Consider the following 12528-nt stretch of genomic DNA (forward strand, 5'->3'; position numbering starts at 1 on the left):
ATTTTAGAAGTTATTTGCTTATCATTTTGTAATTATAACAACAATGTTATTCTATCCATTACTTGACAGGGGAAGAAAACCTTGAGAAGAAACATGAACATGCGCATCCAGCTTTCAGTAAACCAGCCACCAATTAACCAAGACATACTGAGACTCCTGGTGCAGCACATATACAGGGAGGTCGGAAACAACATGAACCGGGTATTTGAGCAATAGAGGGTTGGTCACTCTGATAAATAATTTGAAAAAAATGATATCACACACTGTTGTCACTTTATCAGCTGCTGAAGTAAGCCAACCAAATCACTTCATAGGCAAATTCAAATGGGCTTTGTGAGGTGGTGCTAAATCAGCACGTGGCTTAAGATCAGCTTGAGACCACCATTCGAAGGAGGCCTATGTTGCAATGTGAGTCCGAGTCCAGTGTGTGCATACCACATGGCTGCTGTTTAACGAACATTTCTACACATGTCCAATTGCCTAGCAGTTGCCGATGCCGAGAAATCAGTATCAAATACAAACACAGTGCGAGTTTCAGCCGGTGTCACTGTAGCATACTTGATATGACATGGTCCTGTCAGCTGGGAGGTTCAAGTTCAAATCCCTCCTTAGGCAAAGATTTTCTTGGATTGGTGCTCTCAAGTCAGTCTCAGATTTAGCAACACCGCCTCGCAAAGCCTATTTGAATTCGCCCGTGAAATAAACTGATTGGCTTCAGCAGCTGATTAAATAACAAAGGCTGAAGATATCAAATTTTTTTCCTAATTATTTATCAGTATGGCCAATCCTCTAACGTTCACATACCCGGTTCACATTGTTTCTGACTGACCTTTAAATATTACACAAGATTTCCCCACAAATAAACACGTACTACTAACAGAGCAACCAAAAGTTCATACTAATTACAAGATGCAAATAAGCTCACCACTTTGTAGCACTTCTTGGTTACAGAATCACTGAAATTGCCCCATACTGTATACTCTTCACGCCGGTACTGAACAATCAATTCACAAACTTTCTGGATGAGGATGTCACTATCAACTTTTATGTCTATGTTAATAGGAACTTGTGGGAAGTTATGGAACACTTCTTGGAGCAAAACAAATCTACGTTCTTCCTCTCGACCAGAACCAATGAATGTATAATCTGAAATGAATAAGAATGGAGGTCATAAATGGAGAAGAATGTTTTACAGAATTACACAGTACTCACTATTCATGGAAGATAATCCCTGAAAGAGACACTAGAAAAACCCTCAAATTTCATTTCAGAATCTTTTAAGAGACACTGACAACATAGCAGTAGGTGCTCAGTTTCCAACAATCAAAAAGCAGTATTTCCCCCATGAAATGCTAGATTAATTATAAGACAAACTCTACCAAATAACACAGTTTTTGATAAGCATCATCCCAATGATGTAGTGATGAATGAACATTTGGTGATCATGGTAATTCAAGCTAGGAAGGATTAGATGAGGAAGTAAAAGGGAAGTTTTAAAAGGCATCGAGTGATGTTGAATTGTGAGGTACTAATGGACAATGTTCATACAAGGAAAGGAAACAGAATGGAAGTGAATGGAAACGTACTCACAAAGTGTGGAGAACATGAATAGGAGTTGTTAACTGGATTTCTGTGAAAGTAAAGGAATAGCCAATTCAAACTAGTTCAACAACCTATACTCTATTCATTGCTACATCTGGGATGATATAAGTCAAAACTGACTGAATTTGGAAAATCTGAAAGGAATTCAGGGCATTTATCAAGGATGCTGATCAATATTTTAAGCTCAGTAGAACTCCCCAATGAACAAAAGATGAGAGACAGATCTTACAGGAGTTCAGAAAGCACTTTGATTCCTGCCTTAACCGTAATGATAGTGACAACCCACCGGGTTCCTCCAATTCCTGGAAGCAATAATATAGCAGAAATTGACCAGACTGGAAGTTGAAACAGCAATGAATAGAAAGAGTAACAAATCCATTCGGTGGATGAATACAGTGTCGACATGATCAGAGCTCTTGGAGAACCCAGCTCAATGGATATACAGAGTTCTGAACAAGATCTGGGAAGATAATGAAATACCCATTCCATTGTTCAAAAAAGGTGATCGCTGGTAGCGTTCCTTCTCCTTAATGGGTTAAATATGTAAGATTCCATCCTGGCAAACAAAAATCAGTAAATTTATTGAACCTAAACTTGAGGAAGAGCAACATGTGTACATTGACCAGGTATATTTACCATACATCTCATTTTTGCAACAAAGATGCTCTTTGAAAAGTGCTGTAAGAGAAATAGCACACTATTCTATTTTTACTGCTATTATTTCCTTCTCATTTTAACGTTGCACCAACATAGACAGATCTTATAAGGATGATGGTATAAGAAAGTTCTAGGACTGGAAAGGAAGCAATCGTGGACTTAAGGTACAGCCCCAGCATTTGTTTGGTGCGAGAATGGGAAAACAAGGTAAACTACCTTCGGGGCTACGGACAGTTAGATTCAAACCCACTCTCTCCTGAATGCAAGTAGACAGCTATGTGACCCACTTTGCGTAGACATTCGCTCGGTAATACAACAATAATAGCTGTATTCCTGGACAAAGAAAAGGTATACGACCACATACAATGTAGTTATATATGGATATGTTTAAGATGTCAGGAAGTGCTAGAAGAAAAACCTTGAACAAGACCTATATATTGAACTATATTGAAAAACCAAAAGCTGGGTGCAAATCTGGGAAGAGTGACCTGGTTGGTTTAAAACAAAAAGTGGAGTCCAGCAGGAAGTTGTCTGCTCCCAGTTCTCTTAGTTACTGTGTTATAAATGAAGTAATTAAAGCGGACATGATACGTGCTATTGGGCCTATGCTGTGTCAAGAAAACGAGGGGAAACTGTCTGGCTCCATGGCTAAATGGTTAGTGTGCAGGCCGTTGGTCACAGGGGTCCCGGGTTCGATTCTCGGCAGGGTCGGGAATTTTTACCATGATTGGTTAATTTTGCTGGCACAGGGGCTGGGTGTATGTGCCGTCTTCAACATTATTTTCATCCTCATCACGACGCGCAGATCGCCTACAGGGTCAAATCAAAAGACCTGCACCTGGCGAGCCAAACATGTCCTTGGACACTCCCAGCACTTTAGCCATGTGCCATTTCATTTCAAGGGGAAACTCTTTACGTTTCGCAGAGAACTTTGCTCCATCCCTTCAGAAAAAAATCTCGACTGTTCACGACGAAGTCCTCTACACTAATGAGGGCTTGAATTTAAGAATGCTCTACCATTGGAGAACTGTAGTGATATGCTTGATCATGCTGGCATAGCACTCCAAGTGGGAGCTGACGATAACATTAAGCTCCAATTGAGATGTTCTATCACACTGTGTGTGCTTGAGAAGTATCAGAGAGGACGTGAGACGAATCAGGGATGAATGTAGTAGAAGAAAATAGAAACTAATAAAATAAATGCACCGAGCTCGATAGCTGCAGTCGCTTAAGTGCGGCTAGTATCCAGTATTAGGGAGATAGTAGGTTCGAACCCCACTGTCGGCAGCCCTGAAAATGGTTTTCCGTGGTTTCCCATTTTCGCACCAGGCAAATGCTGGGGCTGTACCTTAATTAAGGCCACGGCCGCTTCCTTTCCACTCCTAGCCATTTCCTGTACCTATCTGTGTTGGTGTGACGTAAAGCAACTAAAGATAAAAATTTCATTGTTCTGTATTGAAAGTATTAACGTTAAAAATTAAATAATTGAAAAAGAGATTCAACCTATTCAATACATAAGAGAAAGAAATGTAGTGATTACATTCTTATTTAATAGTAATTAGAAATGGGACCGGTAATCATATTTAATAGTAATTAGAAATGGGACCGGTAATCACTACATTTCTTTCTCTTATGTATTGAATAGGTTGAACCTCTTTTTCAATTATTTAATTTTTAACGTAAAGCAACTAGCAAAAAAAAAAAAAAAAAAAAAAAAAAAAAAAAAAAAAAAAAATGCAATGAAGGACACCAGGATAAAATAGAACAGAACTGAAGAATGGGAAGAAAGTATGTGGAGAAAACTAGTGGATGATAATGATGCGAGACATTGTGGGAGGGGCAGGGGATCATAACCAGTGTACACAAATTATGGAAGTATGACACTATAACACGTAACAGAGCTTGGAATGAACCAACTGGTGATAACAAACGTACAAATTTGGAAGACATCGAAACGAAATAACAATATAGAAAGGACAGGGAAGAGAACTACCTATGTAAATCCTTAATGGCTGGCAACCACCTATGATTTGGTGGAGGTATGTGGACGACACATTTGTGGCATGGACAGAAGGTCCTGAGAAATGTAATGTATTTTTCACTTGAACCAGCAACATCCATCAATTAAATTCACTATGAAGATGGAGTCGGACGGATGCCTTCCTTTCTTGGATGTTCTAGTAAGAAAGAAACCGACAGCTCCTTACGACTTACCATCTATCGTAACCCGACTCATGCAAATCGCTACCTCCATGCGGATTCTCACCACGATCAGGCACAAAAAAAAAAAAAGAGGGCACTCTCACAACACTCACCACGAGAGTGTCACGAATTTGTGAGCCATCAAATATCCAGGAGGAGATGGACACAGTGAATGTCACGTTCAAGGGTAATGGTTACAACGATGTACGGATTCATAGAACCCTGCATCTCACAGGGACAACTAAGCAAAGCTCACAAAAAGAAGAAATTAAGGGAACTGCCTACCTGCCTTACATTCACAACACCACAGACAGAATTGGCAAGCATAATATAAAAACAGTGTGTAGGTAGTTCTCTTCCCTCTCCTTTCCATATTGTTATTTCATTTCGGTGTTTTCCAAATTTGTACGTTCATTATTACCAGTTGGTTCATTCCAAGTTGTGTTATGTCATACTTTCATAACGTGTGTACACCGGTTATGCCCCCATCCATCATCATCCTCCTCCTCTGGTTTTCTCCACATACTTTTATTTATTTTATTTATTTATTCTGAGTATTGTCCCAATGATCTATTAGCTTGAGGCAGAGGCCGCACTTTACAATTTTGGCTTTACTTTTCTTTTTTCAATTTGTTTTATGTTGCACGGACACAGATAGGTCCTATGGCGATGATGGGATAGGAAAGGCTTAGGAGTGGGAAGGAAGCGGCCATGGCCTTAAGGTACAGCCCCAGCATTTGCCTGGTGTCAAAACTGGAAACCACGGAAAACCATCTTCAGGGCTGCTGACAGTGGGACTCAAACCCACTATCTCCCAGATGCAAGCTCACAGCTGTGTGCCCCTAACCGTACGGCCAACTCGCCCGGTATTTTGGCTTTACTGTTCATGGAAACAAAAAAATTTAATATTATTAATATAATATATGTTGATCACAACACTGTTGGCAGTACACTGGAGAAAATTAATAATTATATTTAACTGTGGCAATAATAATGAATACTTTTCTACATATTTCTGTAAAAATTATCTAAAGACAGACTTCTTAAATAGTGAAATTTGTTTAATACTCCATAACCGAATTTGCAATCTGTTATAAGATGCTGCGGCAGAAAATGCTGTGCTTTTTATTCCATACCTTGAAGAGAATACATGGCCAGTGTATATCTGATCTATTGACTTAGTTTGATAGTTATGAATGTCTTTCCTGTACCTAATGTCAGTGTTTATGGAGATCATACTATTTTTTAATTTGTACATGAGTAGTGCTTCAGAGTATGTCTTATGCTTCCTGACAGGTAAGATGTTTGTGACCCTGTATATCTCAATGGAACATTTCATAAAGTTGTATTTATAAATTAATCCTATGGCCCTTTCTTGAAGTATTTCAAGTACTTTGAAGTATTTCTCTAATGCACGAATCCCTAATTACATTCATGTAAAGTAAATGCGAGTGAATAAGAAATAAATGTTTCTAAGATGCTGTGATGTTAATCGTATGTTCTGTAATCTTTTCAACACTCCTATAACAGCAGTGATCTTAGCTTCTACATGGGATACATGTTCTTTCCAGCATAAAGTTGTGTTCAGAATAAGAACTTACTATTTAAATTAACCAACTCTCTTTATAATTTCAGTGTTAAATTTTACTCTGTTTAAAGAGGTTGTTACGTAAGATGGTCTGAGAAAAAACGTACATTTGGTTTTGAAAGTGCTTAACCTAATCTCTTTGTACTTTATCCATTATTTGTTCTTCAGTGTCATCTTCATAAAAAAGGAAACTATCATCTGTAAATAACAGAAATTTACCATATAGTACCAGTTTTCCTGTATCATTTATAAATATCAGGAAGAGTACATATTGTTTTCTTGCTATTAAATAACTTTCGAACCATCTATGTGCAGTTCCTCATATTCCTGTTGCTGTTAACTTATTCAACGAGAGTGGATGATTAACTGTATCAATGAAAAAGTTACACGATTTTAGGTAATCCATTATTTTTACTTTTACTACTGATTGGAGTAATTTTGCAAAGGAAGAAGAGATACACACTGGTCTGTAATTTCCAATTTAAAAATTGGTATAGTTCTAGTGATTTTATATTTGTCTGGTACTACTCTATTTTCTAATGACAATTCTAGGGACAATTAATGATAATAATCAAAAAGACATTGTTGATTCTATTGTCTTTAACATTATCTTTGTACTTGAAGTATTTTATAATATCTACAATTTCAGTTTCTGTAGCCAGTTTAAGGAACATTGACTGACAAGGTGAATTCTCAAGAAATGGAATTTCTTTTGGGGGCAGGAGATTTTCCACTGCTTCTCTGCACCACTTTCATACAATACTGATTTATATTATCACATATATCCCTTTTAGAAGTATGAGTAATATTTCCCACTTTCAATTCAGAGATCTCTTGAATGTCAGTAGATTTTCCAAGAATGTCCCTAACCGTAGGCCACAATTGCCTATAACTGTTTCCCTTTCCAATTTTATGACATTAATATGTTGGTTTTTTTAAGTTCTCTCTTCATTTTGATTACTTATCTATTACATGCTTTATATTGTTCTATTATTTCAGCTAACGGATTTTTATATTTTGTTTTTGCATATAAATTATTTTTTCATTTATATGCTTAAGAAATGCAGAAGTTGCCCAAGATTTAAGGGAGACTTGTCTTGTTGGAGTTTGTGTGATGTTCAAGTTTGAATGTTTTATTGCACTGCTAACAAACTGGCACAGGCTGTCATAGGCTTCATTTATGTCAGTTGTTAAAATATGTTTAAGGGTTATACGTGAAGTAATGATTGATACTGGCATAATTTAATTTTCTACTTTTCTGTGAGTTTATCTCTCCCACTGAGTGTGATATTTTACTAGAATTATTAATCATATCTACTATTCGGATACTGTGATTGCTTAAATCATTAATAATATTGTAAACACCATAGCTATGAGAAGCGATATTTGTGAATATGTGATCAATTAATGTTGAAGATGAAGGTGTAATTCTTGTAGGCAAGATCTTATTAGATTTCAAAGTTGTAACATTTTAACATCTGAAGATAAGTTTTATAATGTCCACCTTCAAGACAATTGATGCTGTCATCACCTATAATAATAGTATCTCTCTTTATTTTCCCTTCTAGTACACAATCTAGGTCATTCATGAATTCTATTACGTTACTTTTTGTTGGGTTATAGTATCCAATTACAGTAAAATTTTGATCATGTTTCGTTAAGTCTAACTGAAGAATACTATGGTATTTGTTCACTGCTTTACTGTTTTTAACTGATAATGTTACAGCCATGTACATTAACACACACCCCTCCTCTTCCCTGTCTTGATACGTGTGATAACCTAAACCCCGAAATATTAAAAGAATCTACCTCAATACGTTCTAACCAAAACTCAGTGATGACTACTATATCTGGGAAGCATACCTGACCTATTACTAGTTTTACCTCATCAAACTCATTTCTAATAGTACGTACATTAATGTATAAGCACTTCAGTACCTCATTAGAATCATGTCCCCGAGATATTCGCTCTCTTTGGTAGTTTTGTATGTTGTCATAGCCTACTTCCTTCATGCTTAATTTATCAATAACAACTGTTTTTTTTTTTTTTTTTTTTTGCTAGTGGTTTTACGACACAGTTAGGTCTTATGGCGACGATGGGATAGGAAAGGGCTAGGAGTTAGACGGAAGCGGCCGTGGCCTTAATTAAGGTACAGCCCCAGCATTTGCCTGGTGTGAAAATGGGAAACCACGGAAAACCATCTTCAGGGCTGCTGACAGTGGGATTCGAACCCACTGTCTCCTGGATGCAAGCTCACAGCTGCACACTCCGAACACTGGTGTATTTAAACCATGTTAATTTTAGAAGCACTTCGCAAAATACATTAGCAGTATTTCCGTTTCAGTTCATTTAGTTTGCATTCATTCCCTATGTGCAAGGTTGGACCATCTCTCACCTCACAGATATATATTTTACAATGTTCTCCCCAGAAATTTTTGTCAGCCGGGTGGCAGGAATAAGTAGCTGGGTGGGGGAATACTACTTCAAAAATGAATGATAAAATTTCAATCTATTCCCCTTAGGCATCAACAATAATATCAGAGAGGCAAACATGAACTGCAAAATTCAACTATTTCACTGTTATCACGAATAAGACAAAATAAGATATTTCTTTTTCTATCATTACAAAATTGAAATTTACTTTTAGCATGGCACTCTATATATGTTGATTCTTCTTTTCTCATTTGAAGCCCACTTGTCTGCAGCTCTTCCATAATTGAATTCTGTTGAATCTGGTCTCTCTACTGAAATCAAACAGGTTTTAACTCTCTTCAAAGCCAAAAATCCCTTCCAAATTCAGCTGTGCTCACAGGTATGGACAGTACAATAGCAGCTAGTCTTGCTAAATTAGGAAAAGATTCCTTAACCTCACATGTTGTTGCTAACTTCATCATTATTGGTTTAGGTCTTAACCTGACGTAGGACTCTCCTTGGAACATTTTTATTGCAACAGACCATTTCAGTAAAGCACTATTGTAATTTATGACTGGAGGGCTTCCCATTTTAGAGTAGAAATCAAGAATCAACTCAGAAGCTTAATTCTGATCTTGACTTTTTGAATTAAACAATTTTGAAAAGCAGAAAATGATGAGCATATCTGGAAATCTGTGTTCTAGATGTTGGATAACAGTATCTATGTACTTGTCATAAATTGTTGTCTTGCAGGTCACAACATCGACATCTGAATAAGTGATGTGGAAGTCTGACCACCTGCAAGATGGTGATTGAGACTTTCAAAATGATTTCCTGGAGTGTCTTTGAATTGTAAGACGCTGAGTTTTTCTGCTTCTAAGATTGGCTCAATTCCTGTCAAGTCAATATCTTGCATTTGCCAAGCTCTAGCCAATGTGCACAGAAGAGGTAAGTGTATCTGAAAGAATCATAATTTCAGCTAAGAAATTGTATGTCTTCATGCACTTGTTTAAGCCTTCAGCTGCAATATCAATCCTTTCAGTGGACTCTCAAGTGCAGCAACAACACTCACCATAGATCTTCTTAGAGACGGTACAGCAAAGTCATGAGACAACCATCTAGTTTCACTGGCCTTTTTTAGTTTAATATGAGGGCTGTCCATGATATTCTGGATTTCAGTTAAACCAGCCATCCTGACTGAGGAATTTTGAAAAAAAGAAAAAGTGTTGTCTTATAATATCATTAAACTTTACCAAATAAGGCACTTCAGCTGCTGCCTGGGCACTAGTACGTGCCAATCTGTGATTTATGCAGTGACAGTTTACCATGAGTCCATTTGTTTTTTCTCTTAGCAGTGTTGCAACTCTCTTTTGCTTACCAATCATGACAGCTGCCCCATCAGATCCTAAACCTACCAAATTACAAGTTTTTAACCCTAAATTTTCAATAGTTTCAATTAATTTATTTGTATGGTGTCATCTTTACCATCAATGATATTGTAGGTTGACACAAAACTAACATTAACCTCTTTTTTTAAGTTGGTTAACATTTTATGTATACAATAAGTTGCTTCAGTATGGAAGTATCTGTAGTTTCATCACACAGAACACTGAAATAATCTGCTGAATGTATGTTCTTTAATACTTCACATCGAATTTCTGAAGCTATAACAACAAGTCACTCCTGCATTATTCTTTCTAAAGTGTAGTTAGCATTATCACAGATATTAAGGTTTCAAGTATGTACAACCCACAGTCTCGCAGTGTTTGAGCAATTTTCCGTATAATTTAGCGTGTGGTAGTTCATTTTTTGCCAACAAATACATTGCTTTTAGGGCTCCGAGAAAAGCATCCATCTGTAAATTGTTTAAAACAGAAACTGATTTTTCTATTTGCCCAAATCCAGGTTCTTCACATGCATGTCTTTCACTTAAGTTTGAACAAGAATCGGTATACAGCTTGCTTTGTTCATGGTCAACTAGTTTCCTTTCGAAGTCTTGCACACAGTATAGTCACCCAAGTCCCCAAGTCACTTCCTTCTTTGTCGGTTTCTTCAATGAACATTTTATACATGTGAAACGTAACATACCATTTTCTTTCACAACTAACCAGGTAAATCGTTTCATTGCTGATACCCGATAAGCGGTGTTTAGAACAATGTTTCACTTGTGATTTTTCATTTTGAATAATTTCCACTTCACCAGATGAGCCGGCCTCAGAAATGCCTTTTTCGGAAATCTCATCTGATGTTGAATTATTACTTTTACCAGGTTCTTTTTCTTAAAGAAACCTAGAAGAGTAGATGTTTGACTAGACTTCCTGCTCATTTTGAGAACACAAAATTTGGCGTCAAGAACACAAAGAAATGAAACAGGCAGTTAATTTAGATCATTCCCGCCTGAAACTGAAAGTAAAACCAATATTCGTGATGAATTAGAAAGTAAAGCACAAGTAGAAAACACTTACGTTAACAACAGTTAACATGTAATTAAATCAGAACTATAAATCAACTGAAGTTCAATCTTAGTAGTAGTAAATGTTAAAGAAACTAAAAGAACACCAAACAAACTGATTTGCAATACCAACATACAGTAGTTGGTCCGTTATTGGACATTATACATTTTCCAGCTTCAAAAACAACTATGTTGGTGACACTGAACACTAATACATACTCTATCAATTCCTGTGTTTCATATTCGATTGTAGATCGATATTTTACGTCAAAATGGCTGCCGTAGCAAATTAGTAATACCAAATATTCGGTAAAACATTGTAATGAGCTAGTGATCGAGTGGAGTTAAGAAAGTCTGTCTCAAGTTGAGTCCTATGCCTGGAAATGGACACTGCTCCGGTATAGAGTCCATGGGAATACGCGTCGGTATTTCTGACCATTCGTAAAATTACTTGTAACAACAAAACTAGCAGGAATGAAATCGTGATATAACGAAGGAAGTGTGTTTAAAATGGTGCTTAATGACTCCAAGACAATGATATGGTTCAATATCTCTGAAGTACAGTACATATATTTCAAATCAAGAACAAAATAATGAACACAACCCCAAACTCAGTTAACTCTTAATTTACGATAATCTCATTAAACATTAGTGTGGTATTCACCTTGCCACTTCATGAAAATAAGTACTGAAGAACTGAATGTCAGTAATTTCTCTGTAGCTGCTAGTGATGTTGTCTGACTGAGTGGCTTAGACGATTGAGGAGCTGGCCTTCTGACCCCAGCTTGGCAGGTTCGATCCTGACTCAGTCCGGTAGTATTTGAAGGTAGATTTACTGGCATGTAAAAGGACTCCTGCGGGACATAATTCCGAGACCTAGGCGTCTCCGAAAACCGTCCAAAGTAGTTAGTGGGACGTAAAGACAACATTATTACTAGTATAACATTCAATCAATCAATCAATACTGATCTGCATTTAGGGCAGTCGCCCAGATGGCAGATTCCCTATCTATTGTTTTCCTAGCATTTTCCTAAATGATTTCAAAGAAATTGGAAATTTATTGAACATCTCCCTTGGTAAGTTATTCCGATCCCTAACTCCCCTTCCTTGTTAATGACTTCACCAAGTTGACTGGGAGGATGCCGGTACCAAGCATCACACCGGGATGCATGCCTTAATAATGCTGCTGCAACAGACAGTTTTGTAAATGTATTTCTATATTGAGAGAATGTATTTAGAATTTTGTGTCTTAGGATGCTACTATATATCACAATCACTATCTCGTTCTTATAATGATCTCTAATGATCCTGGCCAATATTGTACGGTGTATTTCTTCCATTTGTATTGCATGGAATTTGTTATAATCATTATTAATTCTATTAACAGAGAATTTTGAACTCTTAGTGTTCTTCTGCTCGTTCATAATCGCGTATCATCGGGCTTGCCACTCTGTTGCTGTGGAGTGCTGTGAGGATTTGTGACATCATACGGAATTGAGCCGAGTGCTCGCATGCGATTTCACGCTGATCCAAAAGACGCTCACGCACACCACTACGTGACAGTTAAACAAAACACTTAAACTCCAATGTAATAATGCTGAGAATAATGAATAT

General features: G+C 37.0%; 1 protein-coding gene across 1 annotated transcript in view; it reads right to left on the bottom strand.

Annotated features, from left to right (window-relative positions):
* LOC136864532 (lysophospholipase D GDPD1) overlaps positions 1-12528 on the bottom strand; it is a 316094-nt gene that overhangs the window by 83627 nt on the left and 219939 nt on the right. Inside the window, exon 4 of the mRNA XM_068226316.1 lies at positions 926-1146. Within this exon, the coding sequence (XP_068082417.1) occupies positions 926-1146 (221 nt within the window). The remainder of the gene's footprint in view (positions 1-925; positions 1147-12528) is intronic.

This window comes from Anabrus simplex, chromosome 2, assembly GCF_040414725.1.
Source record: "Anabrus simplex isolate iqAnaSimp1 chromosome 2, ASM4041472v1, whole genome shotgun sequence".
Taxonomy (NCBI): Eukaryota; Metazoa; Arthropoda; class Insecta; order Orthoptera; family Tettigoniidae; genus Anabrus; species Anabrus simplex.